General features: G+C 42.8%; 4 protein-coding genes across 4 annotated transcripts; 3 read left to right on the top strand and 1 right to left on the bottom strand.

Annotated features, from left to right (window-relative positions):
* Positions 1-2,896: 2,896 nt before the first annotated feature.
* LOC131996246 (histone H4) lies at positions 2,897-3,279 on the bottom strand. Its single transcript, XM_059365749.1, has one exon. It carries the CDS (start codon positions 3,274-3,276, stop codon positions 2,965-2,967), a length of 312 nt encoding a protein of 103 aa, XP_059221732.1. The 5' UTR covers positions 3,277-3,279; the 3' UTR covers positions 2,897-2,964.
* Positions 3,280-14,602: 11,323 nt separating this feature from the next.
* On the top strand, positions 14,603-15,001 carry LOC131995688 (histone H3-like; the record flags this gene model as incomplete). Its single annotated transcript, XM_059364575.1, has 1 exon — positions 14,603-15,001. A coding segment is annotated over one exon (399 nt), but the record flags the coding sequence as incomplete, so codon positions are not given.
* A 1,580-nt stretch (positions 15,002-16,581) lies between these two features.
* LOC131996256 (histone H1-like) lies at positions 16,582-17,250 on the top strand (the record flags this gene model as incomplete). Its single annotated transcript, XM_059365769.1, has 1 exon — positions 16,582-17,250. A coding segment is annotated over exon 1 (669 nt), but the record flags the coding sequence as incomplete, so codon positions are not given.
* A 1,669-nt stretch (positions 17,251-18,919) lies between these two features.
* Positions 18,920-23,033, top strand: LOC131996167 (histone H1-like). The gene is made up of 2 exons (XM_059365620.1): positions 18,920-19,588; positions 22,695-23,033. The coding sequence occupies exons 1-2, from the start codon at positions 18,920-18,922 to the stop codon at positions 23,031-23,033; spliced, it is 1,008 nt and encodes a 335-aa protein (XP_059221603.1).
* The last annotated feature ends 277 nt before the right edge of the window (positions 23,034-23,310 follow it).

The raw sequence follows: 23,310 nt of genomic DNA, 5'->3' as shown, positions 1-23,310 counted from the left end.
CATAGAAGCCGCGTACGAAAGACCTGCAATCCTGGTGGACCTAGCCACTGCCTTCGCCCTCGCCTCATTCCTACGCACCTCGCGCTGAGCAACAATTGCCAACCAACGTGGGCACTCCTTAGATCCAGCAGAGTGACCCACAACATCACAATTCACACAGCGGACACCCTGAGGAACCCCATCCGAAACACCAACATCCCCCTTCTGCACCTCGCAATCCACAAGGTCATGTGGCCCACCACACACAGCACACCTGAAGGGCATGCTACAATTCTTGGACAAGTGTCCAAACCGCTGACATCTATAGCAACGAGTAGGGCCCTGCGACTCATCCTTCCTGAACCTTACCTTACAATGGAGCATCCGGTCCATGCCATACAACTTATCCATATCCGTGGACCTACCGACCCTGAGCACCCATCTATCCCCAGTCACATTCCGGACACTAACAACATCAATCTTAAAATCAACTTGCGACACAAGGTATTCCCTAACTTCCTCAGGGCTAAATTCCCTCGATAATCCCTCGACCACAACAGCATAAGGAACCACGGCACGAGGCGTGTGCGTATGGCAGGAATAACCCCTTTCCCTGAAGAAAGCGCATGTCCTATCAAAATTAGCCAACCCATTAACTCTTATATTAATAATGTTGTGCCTTACCACTTTGACGGTGAAATCCCCTTTACACATAAATGTACCTAGGATGTTGACTACCTCTTTCACACTGGCGTTATAAACTGTAATAGCAGGCATCTTTCCTCCACCAGGTGTCTGCTTGCCATTAATAGTGTTCACGGCCGGTCTGGTATCAGCCGCTCCTTTCGCCTTCATAAGATTCAGCTTGGGAATCGCTCCAGTCTTTCTGCCTAGCGTTGCGCCACTAGACAAATTATTTGATGCAGCTCTGCCATCTTTTGTCGATTCAAGCTCCCTCTCGTTAGCCTTGATTACCATCGAAATAGTCGAAGGTCCTTGCCTTTCCTGCCGCTCCGGAACAATAGCTTTTTGCGGCCCAATATTCAACGCTGTGACGGGGTTTTCGGCTACCCCGCCCGACATATCTTGGTCTTTTGTCACATTAGCAACATCATACGCATCTGCAACATTACACGCCATGTCCATAGCAATGTCATTGTTAACGTTGACATTGCTAGGATGAGGAGATGTATTCTCTCTCTGCAGCAGCTCTTGGATAGTCTTCCTCAATTGAGCATTCTCCTCTTGCAAACGGCTGATGGTGTCGTTAAGCCGTCCCAGCGTAACGCTCAAACAAAAATCTCCATAGGCGACCTGCTCTCCTTCAGAACTCATGCTATTCTTCTTTTTCTTCTTCCTTTTTAATTTCTTTTCGCCACGCAAAGCCTCGGACGTCTGTGCACTTGCGTCTGAAGTAACGTCTTTCTGCTTTTCATCCATTACTTTAGAATGAGTTTCCATAGTATCGAATCGACCAGCTATGCCAGTGGCCAATTTGGTATCGCCGGATTTATTCATATCCAAATTATATGCATCGCCTCTAACGGTACTTGGATCAGCTTCCTCGCGTCCACTGAATCCAAAGACACCGTCACCACTTATAGTAAAACTCGCCAATTCAAATGCAATAGTACTTCTTACTATGCGATTCTCAAAAAAGCAGTTAAACTCGCCTTTACAAAATTTCCTCTGCGCAGCACTGGCGCCTACTCCCGCTTCTCAAAAAATCAAATAACCTTTGACCAAAAATTATGAATTTTGCCAGCACTGATGCCTACGATCAATTCTCAAACGAGGCAATGCTCGTGACAACAAGAAGACAAGAATTATCCCCCGTCACTTGCAATTGGCTATCCGTAATGACGAAGAATTGAACAAATTGCTGTCCGGTGTCACCATTGCTCAAGGTGGTGTATTGCCAAACATCCAAGCTGTTCTCTTGCCCAAGAAGACCGAAAAGAAGGCTTAAATTATCTACGAGCATCAAAGAAAAAATGTAAATACAGGCCATCGTATAAATCAACAACAATCCGTCCTTTTCAGGACGACAAAAATTTTTTTAAAAGAGAAAAAACTATATCAAACCTTATTTTATCAAGAAAATTTACTTAAAAAATAGTTTTAAATAATAAATAAAATTTTAATTGTAGTTAAATTTAAAAAATATTTTTTGGTCGATTTTTTTTCAGTGGATTTGGTAATTTGCTAGCAATTTCGTTATTCGAAATTTCCTTAAACAATCCTGTTTTAGGCGTAAATACAAAAAAAATCTGCCATCTATTGTTTATAGGTAAACATTTTCAAATATGTTTACATCTTATCGACTATTGCAGGTCTTTTAATATACATGTCATAATTATCAGTTATCAATTATCATGCATCAACATTTCGCCTTTTTGCATACATTAACATAATAAGAATTTAGTTTTATCGACCCTACTCAAGATTATCGGCATTTAATAGGATCAATATTACCATTAGGGTACTGTAAAAACTATTTATTTTACATTTGAATATCACATGGTAATCATTGTTCATTTTCTGATGCTAAAAAAAATTGGCATATGTAATAACAAAACATCGAAACGAAGTATCTACGATCGTCCCTCTTCGTACATTTGTGACAAAGTTAGCAGCTCCAAGCAAAGGAAACATTTAATGGTAGTATATGCGTGCATTTTGGTATCTGTGTGTATGTATGCTTTTTAGTGTTGTATACCATCGTTTCATCGTATTGTTCTAATGGCGTCGATTTTAGTTTCGTCATGTATGTATGTATATTATAGAAGCTACATTTTTGCCGACGGCAAATTGAAAAATGGTAATATTTATTTTCAAATAAATTTTATGTATTTTTTTTTTTTTTAGTAAAAATTTATAACAAGAAATATCTCTTTTTAAATATGTTTTGTGGTCCTGAAAAGGACCGATTGTTTTAGTTTTAAAGTTTTTAAAATTTTCTCCAAAATAGCGTCAAGATAATGTTTAACCGCCGAAACCGTACAAAGTGCGGCCTTGTCTCTTCAAAGCGTAGACGACATCCATAGCGGTGACGGTTTTACGCTTAGCGTGTTCAGTGTAGGTGACAGCATCACGAATAACGTTTTCCAAAAACACCTTCAGGACACCACGGGTTTCTTCGTAAATCAATCCAGAGATACGCTTTACACCGCCACGACGAGCCAAACGTCTGATTGCAGGCTTGGTGATACCTTGGATGTTATCACGCAACACTTTACGATGACGTTTAGCGCCACCTTTTCCCAAGCCTTTGCCACCTTTACCACGACCAGTCATTTTTTCACTTTTTAAATTAAATTCACTTCTCAAGATATGCACAAGAACTAATACTTACCATGTTTATTTATTTATTTACCATATTTTTCATTTAACAATTTTTGCCTTATAAGCTACGATCTTATGTCTTATTTTCTTTAGCATATATATATATATATTTCTATAAAGTTCTTACATTCTAATTATATACTAATGTTTTTGGTAGGCCAGCCAAACCCATTATCCTTATTTCATTCTAGTTCCACTTTAAAAGCCCGTGGAGTCACTTATCATATTTGCCCTAGTAAAAAGGTAAAGAAAAACTCTAGGATCTAACTCTCAAATGTTTTTTTTTTTTTATATTTCCTACTTAAAACTAATAAAACGTATTTACATAACAAAAACTAAAAAGGAAATCATAATAAAACAAAAAATTCAAAAAGGTATTTACATAATATTTACAGGTTCATAAACTTAAATTAACAATCCATTCTTGAAAGCAAAATTATTAAGGTATTTACAAAAAGGTCATAAAATTATTCTCTCCAAATTCTATTTCCCCCATAGGGGATCTCTCATTGCGAAGTACGATAAACAAGATCGTCAAAACCGTATGTTCGGAACCGTCTATGATAAAACAGCAGCCGACCATTCTCATCGTAAAGTTTCCCATTCTCGGACATGTTTAACAAGGAGGCCGGGGGTAAGTATGCCCCTTGTCGAATGTATCGGTCAAAAGTCTCATCAGAGACAGCGCAGCCCCTTACCATCTCATTTGGATGGCTGGAGCATTTCGAGAGTTGATCAAGGGCAGTCCGTGTCATAAATACATCGATCCGGCCCAAAGCGCTCAATTCATATATCCTCCTACAGCTAGGCCTGATCCAGTGCCCTTCCTCATCCATCCTGCATCTGAGATCCAGACAATATCTAAGGATCCTTCTCTCCAACATCCGAATCCTCTCCATCTGATGAGATGATATGGAGAACCATATCGGGAATCCGTATGACATCGACGGACGCACAATCTGTCTATATATGGCCAGTTTAACCCTCCGGCTCAGGCCTCCCCTTCCCGCGAGGGCACTGTACAATGCCTGGAAAGCCATCCTACCCTTCGCCATGACATGGTCCACATGACGCGTATAGGTCATGTCCTCTTGAAATACAATGCCCAGGTACTTCAGGACCCTTGCATTAGCAATCACCTCCCCTCCGATGGTCACCCTAGGTATATATCCCCTAGCGTTCTTGAATATCCGCTTCTTGATGCCCTTGAACATAATCGTTCTGCACTTCTCCACGTTGAGCGAGAGTCTCCATCTGTCGAAATAAATCCTGAGGGTCTCCAGGTACCTGGTCAAATTCCTCTCAGCTATCCTCGCGCTGGCATGAGTGGACGCCACCATTATGTCGTCCGCATATATTAGCAGAAGTTCCCCTCCCTGTGGGAGAGGAATATCTGCTAAGTATATGTTGTACAGTACAGGGCCCAGCACCGAGCCCTGTGGTACCCCCGCCATCACGGCCCTCGTATCAGACCTAACGGTCCCTAAGGCCACAGCAAATGATCTGCCTCTGAGGTACTCCCCCACCAAGGCAACAACATACCGATCGAAACCGAATGTCCTCATCTTCTCTACAATACCCATCTGCCACACGGTATCGAAGGCCTTCTGGAAATCCAAGCTGACGGCTATGGTAGCACAGCGGTCGTTCAACCTTCTTGTCACCCTGTCCGTCAGGGTCATCAGTGCATGTACCGTCGAGGTCTGCCTTCTAAAACCAAATTGGCAATCGCCAAGAACAGCCTCCGTATCGAGATGTTCGTTCAGCCTCTCCAGAATCACTATCTCAAACAGCTTCCCCACGTTCGATAGAAGCGAGATTGGCCTATATCCACCTGGGTCAGTGGGATCCTTGCCCGGTTTAGGTACTGCGACAACCTTGGACACCTTCCACTCCTTAGGGAAATATCCAACATTTAATGAGTGGTTGAATATTAGGGTCAGGGCAGACCATGCCCCTCTGCCAGCCCTCTTCAGAACAAAATTCGGGATTCCGTCTTCTCCACAACTCTTTTTGTTATTTAGCCTCTTGAGATAGGCTCCTATTTCCTCCACTTTGACCAGCCGTAACGGTACTGCGGTCGATCCCGGGATCACTGTCCCATCTGCAAAATAGTCTGTGCCAAAATCCACCATAGGTGCCAAGGGCTCTTCATCGTCATCAGGGGCGTATCCGGCTACAGCAGTCCCCTGTATTCTCGCAAATTCACTAGCTAGTATCTCGGCCTTTTCTCGATCGGCCACAGCTCTCCTGCCACCCGAGTCCACCAAGTCATCGATTCCCCTTCTCCTTAGGGCACCACTCAGCCCCTTCACCTTTCTGTACATGTCCTTGTCTGCGGAGATGGCCTGCAGCCTTCGAAGGTAATACTCCTCTTCAAACCTTGCTATCCGCTCGCCAATCAGTTTATTCATCCTCTTGATAATAGCCTTCGCAGTGATGTAGCCTTGCGGGTCAAGAGTCCTATGTACTCTCCTCCTGAGCGTCTTCTTTTGGCGGATCAAATCCAAAATGTCGGGCGGCAGTTCCGGCAACCCATCTCTCTTTGGCGTAACCTTCCTAATGGTCTCTACCATGGTCTGATTAATAGCAGATGAAAGCTTTCCAACTGCCTCATCTATCTCAGCCGGCAACACATTGCGATCCCTAGGGAGCAATTCCGATCCAAGCCTCTCGGCCAGTTTCCGATTGAAGGCCCTGACATCCATCCTATTGAAATCATAGACCTCCACCCTCTCTCCAGCCCGCAACCCAATAGTTGTGGCCTCTAACACCACCGCCTTATGATCGGATTCAAAATCCACGATCCTCAGTCCACCCCTCCTCATGGCACCCTCTGTAGGTCGAATACCCACAGTAGTCAGAATCATGTCTATATACGACCCTGTCCCCATCGCACACCTTGTCGGCCCAACCGTAGGTCTAACCAGCAAAGACGGGCACGACAGCAGCCACTCGTAGAGCGCCCTCCCCCTTGTGTTCATCTGGACCCCACCCCATGAGCCATGCTTGGCATTAAGATCTGCGCCTATGACCGCCTCATCAGTCCCAATGACTGCCTCGACCGCATCGAGGCTTCCCACTCCCAGCGCCTCAGTCGGCCGTAAGTACAACGACATGGCAACGACGCTCCTGCCCCCGGTCCCTTTGATCCTGACTACTGTAGCCTCGACGTTTCCGAAATCCGACGCAAGCCTCTCCCCACTCAACCTGTCCGTCAAGCATATCGCCGTACCACCACCGGCGCTGCCCCCTCTCCGATCCTGCCTAAAGACCGTATAGCCCTGCAGACCATATGTGTGCCTAGCTGATAACTTCGTCTCGGCTATCAGTAGTACATCAGGTCTGTGCTCCCTCACAAACAGCTCCAAGTAGTGTCTCTTCTGGCGAGACACTAAGGAATTCACATTCAAGAAAATACACTTCAAACTAGTCATAGAGTCTCAGGCTAAGAAGCAGACCGAAAACGCCCTGCAATCTCTCATCATCATTCGTATATCGCCTGTATGTGTCGACAAACCCATTCACCTTCCTCATGCACGTGACAAAGTCCTTTCCTATGAGCCTCTTCAGCTCCCCATCAAACCAGCCCATCGCGGCTCCTACCTGCCCAGACGCTTCCCTAGACACCGGTACCGCATCCACCCTAGTCCGTAAACCGGCCGACTCAGCCATCCCTACAGCGCCAGCGAAGGTCCTACCCTGCTGCACAAAACTAGGCGCCACCGCCTCTCTCCGGGGCCCCACCGCTCTATTCACATTATTCGCCCTCGCAAACGACTTCCTCTCCTCCATCTCCCTAAGGAGACTTATCCTCTTTGGACACTCCTTTGAACTGGCCACGTGGCCATCTACCCCGCAATTAACACAGTGAACCTGCCGACCTATTCTCCTCACTATCTCCCCGGTCACAGGGTCCTTCTCCAAAGTCTCCTGACAATTCTGCTCTTTATTCGGGACCTCGCATTTCCCGGCCCCATGCGACTGGCCGCACTTGACGCATCTGTACGGCATTCTACAATTAGTGGACACATGCCCGAACCTCTGGCAATTATGGCACTGAACCAGACCCTTCCTCTTGTGGGTCTCAACCCTGACCCTGCAGTTCAACAGATACCTAAGTCTCCGAAAAGCCTTTATATCAGCACTCTTGTCCAATTGGACTACCCATCGGTCACCCCTCAGCTTGACCACATTCCTCAGACCCAGCTCCGGCATATTCTCATTAATATACCCCTCTAAATCCTCCTTGTCAAACGTGTCCGACAACCCCTTTATAATAACCGAAACCGGTTTTAACTCCCTCGGCGTAAAGGTGAAATGAGAGACCCCCCTTTCCTCCAAAAACTTCCTAATCACCTCATGGTCCCCATTCGTATTCAATTTAAGATTTATCAAGTTCTTATTAACAATATGCAGTGAAAAAAGATTATGTCCTAATCTCTCCTTAACATTACTTATCAATACCTTCGAATTGGAATTATATATTTTTATGACGGGTGGGCTGGCCTTACCTTTCGATCCTGTTGACGTTGTCGGTCCCTTTGTTGTTGAATTAATTTGGCCTCTCTCATGATCCATGGCTTCCTTCTCAGTCTTTCTCTGCAGTTGTTGTTGTTGCTGCCCTGGCTGTTTTGGCACTGCTCCTTTGTTGGCTGGTAATGTGGCCTGCTGCCCTGCTATATCTACATTCATGTCCATATCGATTTCATGGTCGATTTCTAGGCTCCACTCTGTTGCTGTTATATGATGTGCTGTCGGCATGACATCGGCTTTTGTGATAGTTCTAGTCGGGTTGTTGACGACTTCCGTTGTTTTTGTAGTTTTGCCGAGGGGGTTGGCTGCTTCGGCATTTATATTCGTTTTTGCCATTGTTGTCGTTTGGCAATAGTTCACATTATTTGGCGGTTGGAGATTGATGTTGGCGTCTCCACCGGCCAATTTTGATGTTAATTGATTGTTTACCATCATAAGCTCATTTATTTTCTGGAGGGCTATCTGATGATCATTTTTTAATTGCTCTAGTTGTCTCGTGAGCTCTATTATTGCTGCATCGGCTTTCAATTTTTTGAAATCCCTGTCGCCGGAATTTCCCGATCTGTTTTTCTTTCTCTTCGTGGATTCACGACTCTGAACCACCTGGAAACCATCGGCTGTTAAAAATTCTTCTTCGGCAACATTGGCGTTGAGAGTACCATTAATGCTCGGGTTTCTATTGTTCATAGAATTGACTACTATGCGATTCTCATCGTCTGGGGTGCCAATAGCACCACCACTGCTATCACTCATGATGCACTTCAAGACTTCGTAATACTACGAAAGTTAACTTCTTTTGCACTTCGTATAAGTTCACTTCTAACACTTGATGTTTACACTTCGAGCGCTGCTCGGCTTCTTCGTCTTCTTAATCGTTTGTGTTGTAATACTTACCATGCTGCGATACCTCATATTTATACAAAATCCGCTCTGAATTTACTACATACACATACGCTTCGATCTATCTTCGGGGTTGTTCGTATACACTTCGTGTGTACAGATACAAATGTTGAAGCATATACGCAGCACACACCCTTATTGAAAACTGTAGCCCGCCAAATTTTTTCTATAAATATCGGGAATCGCTCCGTAAGGCAACTATTCTGTGTTAAGAACTCGTGGTGTGAACACATAAGTTTGGAAAGCGGAAGTTTGAATACAAATTTTAATCTGAAGTGCTTTTTGAAAGTGACTCTTAATTGTGATTTTGTGAAGTGCATAGTAAGCACATTGCATTTTTGGACATTTTTGGCTACTCACTCTGGAAATTGAGAAGTGATAGTAGTCACCAAAAGTTTTGTACATCACTTAAAAAAGTGAGAAGTGCATGGTAGGCAGTAATCTCTATATTCGTTTTTACTGTGCTAACAAGTGGAGAAGGAGGTGGAGTTTGGAAACAATACCGGCGCACAGCATCTATGTGCGCCAAAAGAAATTGTCAGTTTGGTCAGAGATGCTACTGACCATAATCGCACCTTAATGGCTGAATCAAGCTACTATGGAATATTGAGCGAGCAGGCGCTGGGCTCCGCTCATAATCAAGACAAGATGGATGCTTCGACATCTAATGCATCCAAAAAGGCAGTTCAGGACACCTGTACGTCTGATGGAGGCGCGTCCGCCAGTGACAAAAGGCGCAAACGCAAAAAGAAGAAGAAGAATGGCAGTGGAAGTGGCAGTGATTCGCAATACGAGGACTTCCGTATTGACTTAATCACGTCACAGTTTATGGAAACCATTGAGAGGCTCGAGAAAGAGAAGCGTCAACTTGCTAATGAGTTGGCTGAACTGCGCTCACTCATACAGAGCAATGTTCAAAATCAAACACCTAGCCCTGGCGTAATCAGGGGCAACAATGACCATGACGTCAGATATACTGCAGCTAGAGGTGATGATGACATGGACGTCGTTAATGAGTACTCACTCCAGAGAGAAAAACAAATGTCGGTCAAAGCAGCCGAAGGCTTTGACACAGCGATGAAGGATGCCAGAAGACCGTTGGTAAAGCCGAGAGAAATGTGGGTCAAGGCAAATGGAAACGAAGTAGCGGGAACCAACAAAGATACACCAACAGAAACAACAAACAAAGTTACATCAGCAACAGCAACTACAGAGAAAATAACATCAGCAGCAGCCCCCAGCAAAGGCGCTATACGGAAGACAACTCTCCCTGGCGATACACAGGGACGATTGACCACTGGCGGAGGAAATCCAGGACACTAGCCAAACATTGCTCAGCCGAGAGGAAAAGGTAAGTCCAGCCCACCTGTGATTAGGGTATATGGTAGTAATCCTAAGGATATGACGGATAGGCTAGCTAGACATTTGGGTCACTCCCTATTCAGCATTAGGCTGATAAACAGGAACTTGGTCGGTCTACATCTTAGTAAGATGGAAGACCATGCGAAGGCAAAAGAGTTCTTAACGAACATAGGTCTTAATTTCTTCACTTTTACGCCAAGGGAACTTAGACCATTCTCCCTTATGATACGGGGCCTCTCGGGCACGTACGATGTGGAGGATCTTAGACAGTTTCTTGCAGGCTGTGGCCTCAGTCTGGATGTGCTCAAGATAATAAGATTGGAAGGAGATCGCTGGATCGTCCAATTAGGAAACGGGTCCGACTTCGGTGGTTTTAAGAAGCTGCAGTACATACTGCATTGCCGCGTGAGTATAAGGAGGAATAAGGCGGGAGGCTTAACCCAATGCAGGAATTGCCAACGATTTGGTCACATTTCCCTGAATTGTAAGATGGCGTTTCGATGTGTTAAATGCGGTGGTTCACATGGTCCGGACAACTGCGATATCCCGGAAAGGGACCTGAACACGGAGGAGAATGTGGCTACCGAGCCTTCTACTGGACGAATAGTGAGGACCGTTGGAGTCCCAGTTCACTGTGTCAATTGTAAGGCTGACGGACATGTGGCAAGCTCCAAAGACTGTCCGAAACGTAAGGAAATACTCCGAAGGAGAGCAGGTAAGGGGGCTGCTCCCATGAAAACGACCAGCGGAATTACTGTCCCTCCTCCTCCCATTGATGGCAGAGGTGGTTCGTACGCCGATATGGCCCGTGGGATGCGTGGAGATGCATCGACAGCTACGACTCGGAAGAGTCCATCTGGAGGCATTGACGGGGCCCTGGCCCACATTGATGGCGAGTGCAGACGACTCCTTGGCGGCGATCTGATGACCTGCGTTAAGAAGATTGGGGCGTATGCTGATACATATTGCCAACTTAGAACCGATGAAGAGAGAACCCGTGCGCTCTACGGGCTATTGTTATCGATGCGCCTTGATGCCCAGTTTTAAGACAGTCTTTATAAATGTCAACTCAATAGTGTCTCGACATAAGAGACACTATCTTCAGATTTTCGTGAAGCAGCAGAAACCGGATGTCTTGATGATAGCTGAGCATGGCCTCACGGAGAGGCATGTATTTGGACTAGAGGGCTACGACTGTCACATACAATATAGGACGACTGGCATTAGAGGCGGCGGTACGGCCATATTTATAAAGACTGGCATTAAGGCTGAGAGGTGTATTTGCGATCTCGGCGGCTTACAGGGTACACTGGTTAGGGCTTCGACGCCCGAGGGTTATGTTCTCTTTGCCCCATTGTATAGTAGGCCACAGGATGCTCTTGACATACAAGCACTGGATAGATTGGCAGATCTAGTAGGCTCCACGGAGGCGATAATTGGTGGTGATCTCAACTCTAGGCATCCAGATTGGGGGGATGCTGTCCAGAACGCGAGTGGCCGCCGTCTGCATGAGTGGCTTAGGATGACACCAACCATGTCGTTGCTGAAGACAGAGGGGCCCTCGAGGAGGACTGCTATGTCTAGCTCGTACATCGACTTTTTCTTGAAGACTAATGGGATTCAGCCGACGGATGTTTCGCGGTCTCATAGGGGACTTGAGACGCTGGATTACGACTCGGACCACAGGGCCGTCGTCCTTGAGATTGGCGAAATGGTTTTTGAAAGGAGTCAGCCCACAGAGATCTTCGATTTTAGAAGCTTAAGAATGCGACGATTTAATGAAAGGCTTGCTGCGGCCCTGGACAGATGCGAATTGCCGATTGCCAGTAATGCGACTGTTGCAGAAATCGATGGGGCGATCGAGGCAATGGATAGAGCCTTTTCCGAGGCCATGAGTGAAAGCATCGACAAGATTAGGCCACATAAGGGAACCCTGAGAAAATTGCCAGAGGACATATTGGAACTCATCCACAAAAAGAAAACCCTGAGAAGGCGACGTTTCCGGATTATGGACCAGCAGGAATCATCAACCCTTGGGGCTACCATAAGGAACTTAGGGAACATAATTGCCCAGCGTATTGCTCGTTTTGAGGACCAGAATTACATGCAAATGCTTGATAATATTAGGCCGAACAGTGAAATGTTCAGCAAGCTGAAGAGTATAAGGGCCGCTGGGAGACGGAGTAAAATCTGTGATCTTATCCAGGAAGACGGGCGAAGCACCACATCTGACGAGGAAAAGGCGAATGCTGTTGCGCGTGAGTTGGCGAAGATCCAACAAGGCGTCATGAACCCTGGAGCATTGATAATGTTCAGGACATGTACACACCGAAGATTGAGTTCCGTGATGGAAACTTAGCGGATGCCTCCACGACTGTGGAGGGTTCTTTCAGGATTATAAAACCAGCGGAAATTGGGTCTGTCCTCCGCACCATGAACAACAAGAAGAGCTCGGGAGAGGACGGCATTCCGAACTATGTGCTCCGCAGGACTGACGCTAGGGTATGGCGATTCTTAGCGATTGTCTTCAACCACTGCCTGAACCTTGGATACTTCCCCAGGGCGTGGAAGATGGCAAAGGTGGTCCCTGTATTGAAACCGGGAAAGGATCCGACATCGCCAGCGAGTTACAGACCGATATCCCTACTCTCGTCAATCTCGAAGCTCTTTGAAATTTTCATCCTACAGGAGATGAATTGCCACATTGAGGAAGCTGGGATGCTGATAGGATCGCAGTTTGGGTTCAGGAGATCTAGCTCCACTACACACGCCCTGACGGCCCTCACAAGTAGGGTTGTGGAGGGATTCAACAACCGGTGTGTGACGATAGCGGCCAGCTTGGACTTTGAGAGGGCCTTCGACTCGGTCTGGCAGGAGGGCATAGTCCGAAAGATGAGGACATTCGGCTTTCAAGATTCCCTTATAGACATTGTAGAGGACTATCTCAGGGAGAGATCCTTCAGCGTTGTGGTAGCTGATTCGAAGTCTGCCACACAGAGAATCAGAGCTGGAGTACCGCAGGGATCTGTCCTAGGACCGGTTCTCTATAATGTTTATCTGGCAGATATACCGGAGCCGACTAATGGGGAACTTCTTCTCATCTATGCGAACGACATACTTGTCGCATCGACACATGCCAGGGCCAAGCGGGAACCTGGAGGAATACCTTGACACTCTACAAGGGTATTTTGAGACATGGAGACTTGGCCTGAATGTCCAAAAGTGCCGGACAATGGTATTCCGAGGGAGGAAGCGGAATTTGTACAAGAGCGCCAGATCGTACGTCCCCAGCATTAAGATTGGAGGCGATACTATCGTAAATTATGGATCCTTGAAGTATTTGGGTGTGATTTTCCAGGAGGATATGACATTCACGCGTCATGTCGATTACCTTTTGGATAAGGCGAAGGCTGCTTTCCACGCCTACGCATCGTTACTGAGGAGGAAAGGAGGACTGAGTAGGAAGATTAAGCTCACCATTTATAAACAAGTTGTTAGACCCACATTGGCCTATTCTTTCCTGGTATGGAGCTCCATATCATCGGCACAAATGGAGAAGATAAGGATATTCGAGAGAAAGATGTTGCGGTATTCTCTTGATATGAGAACGAAGGTGGAAACCCAGGGGCAGTATAGGAATACCCCAAATAGAGAGGTATATGGCGACGCTAGATTGCCCAGAGTGGACGCCTTCATGGTGAACGTTGCGCTGAAACACCTGCAGGGTTATGCCGCCCACCCAAATGCGATTGTCCGGGAGATGAGCCTCTCGCGCCGGGATTTCGACAGCCTTAGAAATGCCGAAAGGGGCCTTCCTCCTACGTGCCTTGGACATATGGCCGAAAACAATATGCTGTTTGATGAGCATGGTAGACTTATGTTCTACCATAGGAGATTTGGGAGAATGGACTTTGAAGATCCGGTTTATAAAGTGGACCAGTGGCTACCTGGTAGCATTTGATTTGTTTTGTAAATATGTAAATAGTAAAATGGATTGTTTGTTTTGTTTTAGTTATATTTTATTTTGTTTTATGTTTTGTTTGTAAATAGTTTTGTAAATAGTTTTATTTTTTTGATGGATTATTCTTGTTTGTTTTCTAGTAGCATTTAAGTAGGTTTTAGGATTTTAAATCCTGGTTTTTACCTTTTTATCCGGGGGTGTCGAATTTACTTTAAAGGATTACTACCCTAGGAATAATAAGAATATGAATGGGCTGGACTTTGTACCTTTGTCATTCAACGTATTGATTAATCTATTATTTTAATAATTAATTAATGTTATTAGAATACATCTCTAGAGAATATCTATGATAGCTAGAGTAAGTATCTACACTAATTATAAGAATATGTTATAAATGAAATACGAAAAGATATGGGAAATAAAAGAATATATGCGTAAGGCAACTATTACAGTGTTAACAGTGTTTGTGTGCATATCGTGAAGTGAACTAAAAACCTCTAGTGAAAAATGGCTCGTACTAAGCAAACTGCCCGTAAATCTACTGGTGGCAAAGCCCCTCGTAAGCAATTGGCTACCAAAGCTGCTCGTAAGAGCGCACTAGCCACCGGTGGTGTTAAGAAGCCACATCGTTTCCGCCCTGGTACCGTTGCTTTGCGTGAAATCCGTCGCTACCAGAAGAGTACTGAGTTGTTGATCCGCAAATTGCCTTTTCAACGTTTGGTTCGTGAAATTGTCCAAGATTTCAAGACTGACTTGCGTTTCCAGAGCTCTGCTGTCATGGCCTTGCAAGAAGCTAGCGAAGCCTACTTGGTCGGTCTCTTCGAAGATACCAACTTGTGTGCCATCCATGCCAAGCGTGTCACCATCATGCCCAAGGATATCCAATTGGCCAGACGTATTCGTGGAGAACGTGCTTAAATTATTGACATTTTAAAAGCCAACTTTTTTTTACAAAAACAATCGGTCCTTTTCAGGACCACAATATTTTTATAAAAAAGAGAAAAAAATTTATTCAAAACTTACACCTTTTTATTTTTATTAAAATAAATATATATAGTCTTTTTTTTGGGGATGGAAAAATACACTATTTATATTAAAAAGAAATTTTTCTTTTCTATGCGTTTTACTTTTGGTAATATTGGGCTTCAAAACATGGAGCGAAATCAAAAACTTTTTTTAAAAAAAAAATTATTTAATTTACTTTTTATGGTTAATTGAAAATTTTTATTTTCTATTAGCAACAGTATATTTGCTGTTATTCTTTTTGCAAAATTTGATTTTTCGTAGTAGCTACATAACAAGAATGAATGAAGATAAAAACAGGCAGGCCAATACATTCGAGAGAATTTTAACTTTAAATATATAATTTAGATACATTGAATATAAATTTTTTCTGTATTTTTTATTATTTTTAAACAAATGATATTTTTTGCTATTCCAAAAACTGTTTTAAAAAGAATAAAATAGTATTTTAATATTTTAAATTATTAAAGGGAAATAGATTTCGTTCGGTATGCAACTGTTCTACATTTGCTTGCTTAGACAAGGGCATTTTTCAATTTGTGCTTAATTTCCAAAAAAAAAACAATATATATATTTTTTTAAATTTGTGATTGCAACAATACATTGTTTAGAATTTACATTTTTAAATTTTTTATTTAGTTTCAAGTCCACTTTATATAGAAAAAAATATTTTATAATAAATGCAATAGAGCTCACCGCACATTTTGCATAGCCAACGACGTTGGTATAACATAGCATCGTAATATTTTAGACTTTTCGTAACAAACGTACACTTTTTACAAATTATGTAACATTTTAATAGAAATCTATCATTTCTATAATATTTTATGATAAAATTTTCCTAAAACATTTGTACATTAGAGCTTTCAAATTAATTTGCAGAAAAACTTTTATTCATGGAAAATACGCCAATATGGTGAATTCAACTATCATAGACTACATAATAAAATCGATTATTTCACTATGAAAATCATCCAAATTTTCACTTTTTTTTACACTTCTTTCAAGAAAACATATCAAGATTCCATACTAAATTTTTATCAAAAACAATTTTCAATAAAAATTGGAAAATTTTTATAATTTAGTTACAATTTTATCATAACATTTTTATAAACTTTCAACTCAAACCCTTATAACTCGGTAACGCTTAAAGATAATTAACTCGGATTTTCTTTAATGATTAGCTGGATATCTCTACTAGAAGAATTGTATAAAAAATAAAAAGAAATTGTTACTATCTCATCGTAAAATGAATAATTCTGTTAAAACTTTTGTAAAAATTTTTATTCGCTTCCACACAACGTTTCGCAAAATTTCGTAGTTGACTACTATGTACTTCTCATAATTTCGATGTACCCAGCCATCACTAGTCTAAAGGTTGAAACCATATTTTCAACCAATCAGCGTACACCAGTAGTGAGTGTATATTTACAAAGTGTTAAAGTGTGTTTAAAAAGAAAAATATAAGTGAAATCATGTCTGACGCCGCCGTTGTTGAAGCCACCGCATCTCCAGTCGCCGCTGTTGAGAAAAAGGCACCTAAGAAAGCCGCTGCCAAGGCAAAGAAACCCTCTGCTGCCCCAAGCCATCCACCAACCCAACAAATGGTCGATGCTGCCATCAAAACATTGAAAGAACGTGGTGGTTCCTCATTGCCTGCCATCAAGAAATACTTGGCCAGCACATACAAAGTTGATGCTGTAAAATTGGCCCCATTCATCAAGAAGTACTTGAAGAGCGCTGTTGCTAGTGGAAAATTGATCCAAACTAAAGGTAAGGGTGCCTCCGGTTCATTCAAATTGTCCCCATCTGCCTCGAAGGAACCTAAAGCAAAGAGCGCTGAAAAGAAGAAGAAGGCCCCAGCCGGTGATAAGAAAAAGAAGGCAGCAGCACCCAAAAAGGCAGCCGGTGAAAAGAAAGCCGCTGCAAAGAAGCCTTCCGCTGCTAAAAAGACCGCCGAGAAGAAGAAGACCGAAAAGGCCAAGGCTAAAACTGCCAAAAAGACAGGTACAGTTAAAGCTAAACCCGCAAAAACAGCCGCCAAAGCATCAGCCACTAAACCAAAGGCACCCAAGGCAAAAACCACCGCTGCCAAGCCCAAAAAGGCTGCCGCAGCAAAGAAGCCAGCTGCCAAGAAGACCGCCGCTAAGAAGTAATTTTTCCATGCAAAATTACTTATCATGTCAAAATGATTATTTTCGATATTCGAAAGCAGTATATCTAACAGCCCTTTTCAGGGCTACAAAAAAATTTTTAAAAAGAGACCAAATTTGACTCAAACAATTTTTTAATTACCTAATAAATACTATGTTAATTTTAAGGGAAAAGCTAATCACAGCCTTTTCGTAGCTGTAAAACATCTGTTGAAATCTTTTAATACCAATTGTTACCTAATATGGGAATAAATTACCCTTTAAGGAAATTTAAGTAATCACATGTTAAATGGGATTTTTTCCGCAACTGGATTAACTGTTTCACTTAGGGTCATAAACCAAAGCAATTACTAAGAATTATGAAAATCACTTAATGTTAAAGAAAATCTCATTTAGCATACCTAACCAATAAGAGAGTGGCGTACAATATTCCCTTCAAAAATCGCACTTAGCATACCTATTTCATTCTTTACGAGCATACCTACCCATAGATCTCGCGTACAAACGCATAAGTCCACATATACATCTCTACACCATTTCACGCTAACATACTAGTATACATCCCTAAAAAATTTAGTATCAACACACACGCTCATTCTAAAAACTGTTTTAAAAAGAATAAAATAGTATTTTAATATTTTAAATTATTAAAGGGAAATAGATTTCGTTCGGTATGCAACTGTTCTACATTTGCTTGCTTAGACAAGGGCATTTTTCAATTTGTGCTTAATTTCCAAAAAAAAAAAACAATATATATATTTTTTTAAATTTGTGATTGCAACAATACATTGTTTAGAATTTACATTTTAAATTTTTTATTTAGTTTCAAGTCCACTTTATATAGAAAAAAATATTTTATAATAAATGCAATAGAGCTCACCGCACATTTTGCATAGCCAACGACGTTGGTATAACATAGCATCGTAATATTTTAGACTTTTCGTAACAAACGTACACTTTTTACAAATTATGTAACATTTTAATAGAAATCTATCATTTCTATAATATTTTATGATAAAATTTTCCTAAAACATTTGTACATTAGAGCTTTCAAATTAATTTGCAGAAAAACTTTTATTCATGGAAAATACGCCAATATGGTGAATTCAACTGTCATAGACTACATAATAAAATCGATTATTTCACTATGAAAATCATCCAAATTTTCACTTTTTTTTTACACTTCTTTCAAGAAAACATATCAAGATTCCATACTAAATTTTTATCAAAAACAATTTTCAATAAAAATTGGAAAATTTTTATAATTTAGTTACAATTTTATCATAACATTTTTATAAACTTTCAACTCAAACCCTTATAACTCGGTAACGCTTAAAGATAATTAACTCGGATTTTCTTTAATGATTAGCTGGATATCTCTACTAGAAGAATTGTATAAAAAATAAAAAGAAATTGTTACTATCTCATCGTACAATGAATAATTCTGTTAAAACTTTTGTAAAAATTTTTATTCGCTTCCACACAACGTTTCGCAAAATTTCGTAGTTGACTACTATGTACTTCTCATAATTTCGATGTACCCAGCCATCACTAGTCTAAAGGTTGAAACCATATTTTCAACCAATCAGCGTACACCAGTAGTGAGTGTATACTTACAAAGTGTTAAAGTGTGTTTAAAAAGAAAAATATAAGTGAAATCATGTCTGACGCCGCCGTTGTTGAAGCCACCGCATCTCCAGTCGCCGCTGTTGAGAAAAAGGCACCTAAGAAAGCCGCTGCCAAGGCAAAGAAACCCTCTGCTGCCCCAAGCCATCCACCAACCCAACAAATGGTCGATGCTGCCATCAAAACATTGAAAGAACGTGGTGGTTCCTCATTGCCTGCCATCAAGAAATACTTGGCCAGCACATACAAAGTTGATGCTGTAAAATTGGCCCCATTCATCAAGAAGTACTTGAAGAGCGCTGTTGCTAGTGGAAAATTGATCCAAACTAAAGGTAAGGGTGCCTCCGGTTCATTCAAATTGTCCCCATCTGCCTCGAAGGAACCTAAAGCAAAGAGCGCTGAAAAGAAGAAGAAGGCCCCAGCCGGTGATAAGAAAAAGAAGGCAGCAGCACCCAAAAAGGCAGCCGGTGAAAAGAAAGCCGCTGCAAAGAAGCCTTCCGCTGCTAAAAAGACCGCCGAGAAGAAGAAGACCGAAAAGGCCAAGGCTAAAACTGCCAAAAAGACAGGTACAGTTAAAGCTAAACCCGCAAAAACAGCCGCCAAAGCATCAGCCACTAAACCAAAGGCACCCAAGGCAAAAACCACCGCTGCCAAGCCCAAAAAGGCTGCCGCAGCAAAGAAGCCAGCTGCCAAGAAGACCGCCGCTAAGAAGTAATTTTTCCATGCAAAATTACTTATCATGTCAAAATGATTATTTTCGATATTCGAAAGCAGTATATCTAACAGCCCTTTTCAGGGCTACAAAAAAATTTTTAAAAAGAGACCAAATTGAACTCAAACAATTTTTTAATTACCTAATAAATACTATGTTAATTTTAAGGGAAAAGCTAATCACAGCCCTTTTCGTAGCTGTAAAACATCTGTTGAAATCTTTTAATACCATTGTTACCTAATATGGGAATAAATTACCCTTTAAGGAAATTTAAGTAATCACATGTTAAATGGGATTTTTTCCGCAACTGGATTAACTGTTTCACTTAGGGTCATAAACCAAAGCAATTACTAAGAATTATGAAAATCACTTAATGTTAAAGAAAATCTCATTTAGCATACCTAACCAATAAGAGAGTGGCGTACAATATTCCCTTCAAAAATCGCACTTAGCATACCTATTTCATTCTTTACGAGCATACCTACCCATAGATCTCGCGTACAAACGCATAAGTCCACATATACATCTCTACACCATTTCACGCTAACATACTAGTATACATCCCTAAAAAATTTAGTATCAACACACACGCTCACATATACTCGAACATCAATACAACGTTGCATACCGAGTGTTTGAGCATAAGAGCAATATGTGTTGATCATACTACTGTAGATGTAGATGGTGCTAAGCAAGGAGGGCAATATTAGAGTATGGGTAGTATACATATTTTATTTTAAAAAAGTAATAAGGGCAATGTGAGGGTGAGTGGTAGATATATTTTTTCTTTAAATTTGTAAATATAAATTAATTTTAGTTGAATAACGAATTAAGTCTCTTTTTTAATTTATTTTGTGGCCCTGAAAAGGGCCTTTGATGTTGTAGGGAAAATATTGTACGACGAAATAAGTATGCCATTTACTTGGAGCTGGTGTACTTAGTAACGGCTTTGGTACCTTCACTGACAGCGTGCTTAGCCAACTCACCGGGCAATAATAGACGGACGGCAGTTTGGATTTCCCGACTGGTGATGGTGGAACGCTTGTTGTAGTGAGCCAAACGGGAGGCTTCGGCGGCGATACGTTCAAAGATATCGTTGACGAAACTGTTCATGATGCTCATGGCCTTTGAGGAGATACCAGTATCGGGATGGACTTGCTTCAACACTTTGTAAATGTAGATAGCATAACTCTCCTTACGCTTGGTGCGTCTCTTGGTCTTGTCACCCTTAGTGATGTTCTTTTGGGCTTTGCCGGCCTTCTTTGCTGCTTTACCACTGGCTTTTGGAGGCATTTTCACTTGGTTTTTTTTTTAAGTCACACAAACACTTTTAACACTGTTCACGATTTTGTGTGTTTGATGGTGGCGTTTCATATAGCCGTTTATTTTTTCCAAAATTCAAATTCATTTACAGAGATTTTGCTAATATCTAATTGAATCTATAAATTTTACAAAGTACTTAAAAAATTCCCTCGTACGACAACTTCAAGTTATTATGCGGTAGCCGGCTCTTGACCGTGACTACAAATTCCGTCAAAAATCAAAATCAAAATTAACCTCGAGTTACAAAAAAGAAATATTTCATAGAACCAAAAATAGGGGTGTGATACTTAAATCTAAATCTTAAACCTAAATAACTATATACGGAAAGAATAAATATAATCTTAATTCTAGAGTAATTCTAAATAACTATTTACAATATGTACAAGGCAGGGATCACTGAGTTGTGTCGTACACTGTGTCCTGAAAATCAAAACTGTTATGTCTTCTATGGTAAAATAGAAGGACTTCACCATCATATAAGAGGTTTTCCTCATTCAGTCTAGGCAGTGCAGCTGGTGAAAAGTACGTTCTGTTTAGAAGTACATTCCTGTCATCATTGGAGGAGAAATGGTCAGACACCATCCCATTGCCCACATCGCCGCATCGTTCCAGAAATTCAATGGCGCCCCGCATCATCCATACGTCGATACGGGGAGTCCCCGCTCCATCATATATCGCCCTACACGAAGGGCGACTAACCGAACCATCCCTCCTAACTATCGTCCGCAGCCCCAAGCACGAGCGCAAAGCCCGCCTCTCCCAAGCCCTGACCCTCTCCATCCGCGCCGAAGATATGCCGAACCATATCGGAAAGGCATATGAAACCACCGGTCTGATCACTTGACGATAAATCAAGAGCTTCACGGCCGACGATAGACCCCTTCTCATCCGAAACAGGCGGTGATAGCCGAAATAGACCCTCCTCGCCCTGTCCAGCGCGTAATCAACGTGATTGCGGAATTCCAGTCTGGAGTCAAAAACGACCCCCAGATACTTAATCGTGCCAGTAACTGCCACGTTATCGACCCCGATGCGGACCACGGGAACGTATCGTCGAAAATTAGGGTAAGTGGTGCCAGTCCTGCCCCTAAAAACCATAGCGGAGCATTTCGCCGGGTTTAGCCTAAGCCTCCATCTAGTGAAATAACCACACAACTCACCCAAAAACATGTTAACATTCCTGTTAACAATAGAAGCCCTGGGGCCAGAGAAGGCCAACATGACGTCATCCGCGTACGCCAGCAGCATGCCACCTGAAGGAGGGGCTGGAATGTCATGGACAAACAAATTGTACAACATCGGCCCGAGGATGGAGCCTTGGGGGACGCCAGATCGAACTGGCCGATCTGAAGAAGATTGCTCACCTACCCTTACACAAAAACTCCGACCGTGGAGAAAGCTTGCGACCACCCTACACACCTGTCTGCCAAATCCAAGGCCCCTAAGCTTAAAAAGCAGGCCGTCGTGCCAAACGGAATCAAAGGCCTTGGAAATATCAAGGCCTACCGCAATCGTCCCGTACTTCCTATCAAATCCCCTAGTCACGTAGCTCGTGAAAACGCCTAAAGCGTGTGTGGTGGAATGGTCCGGCCTGAAACCAAACTGACCATCCGGCAGAATACCTCTGTCTTCAACGACCCTGGCAATCCTCCTCAAAATGAACGACTCAAAGAGTCTCCCAAACGTCGACAAAAGAGAAACAGGCCTATAGCCAGAGCGATCTCGCCGATCAGATCCCGGTTTCGGTATCGGAACAACTACAGCGGTCTTCCAGGCGGGAGGAAAATACCCCAAATTCAGGCAGTGGTTAAACAAGACGCACAGAAAAGTGAAAATCACATTGCCGGCTCTCTTGAGCGCAATATCCGGGACTCCATCAACACTGGAGGACCTCTTGGACGACCAAGAGGAAAGGGCCGAACCAATGCAAGATGGTTTTACAAAAAGACCATCTTCCCACAAGGACCTATCGGCCACAGCAGTGCCGTTAGCAGGGAACGAACCAGAAAATTCAACCAGGGGAGACGCATCAACAAGATCATCTGCAACCTCATGGACCTGTCTTTCGAACTCGCCGTCAGACGGGGGAAAGCCCGTCACCAAATCGACTTGAACATGGTCCGCAAGAGCCTCCGCCTTGGAAAGATCATCAGTCAATACACTCCCGTCAGAGGACGTCAGGTCTCCAATAGGTTCCCTATTGGATAGGCCCGCGGCCCTCTTGACCTGAGAGTATGATCGACCTATCGACGATCCTAATACGTCCAAGTCGGCGGCTCATGCGGTCCCGTTCGAAGGAGTCAATGGACTCGCGAATCACCCTAGACAGGTGTCTGATGTCAGTGCGCAAAAGCCCGCGGCGCTCTGGATCAGCCGATGCGCGCAGCGCC

Source organism: Stomoxys calcitrans, chromosome 3 (genome assembly GCF_963082655.1).
Source record: "Stomoxys calcitrans chromosome 3, idStoCalc2.1, whole genome shotgun sequence".
NCBI classification, from domain to species: domain Eukaryota; kingdom Metazoa; phylum Arthropoda; class Insecta; order Diptera; family Muscidae; genus Stomoxys; species Stomoxys calcitrans.
The sequence above is the reverse complement of the archived record's forward strand: the minus strand, read 5'-3'. Positions and strand labels throughout refer to the sequence as shown.

Coding starts and splice junctions, on each gene's coding strand:
- LOC131996246 (XM_059365749.1), bottom strand. CDS start 3,276: ATGACTGGTCGTGGTAAAGGTGGCAAAGGCTTGGGAAAAGGTGGCGCT.
- LOC131996167 (XM_059365620.1), top strand. CDS start 18,920: ATGTCTGACGCCGCCGTTGTTGAAGCCACCGCATCTCCAGTCGCCGCT. Junction 19,589..22,694: donor CAGCTGCCAAGAAGACCGCC/GCTAAGAAGTAA, acceptor GCGGTCTTCCAG/GCGGGAGGAAAATACCCCAA.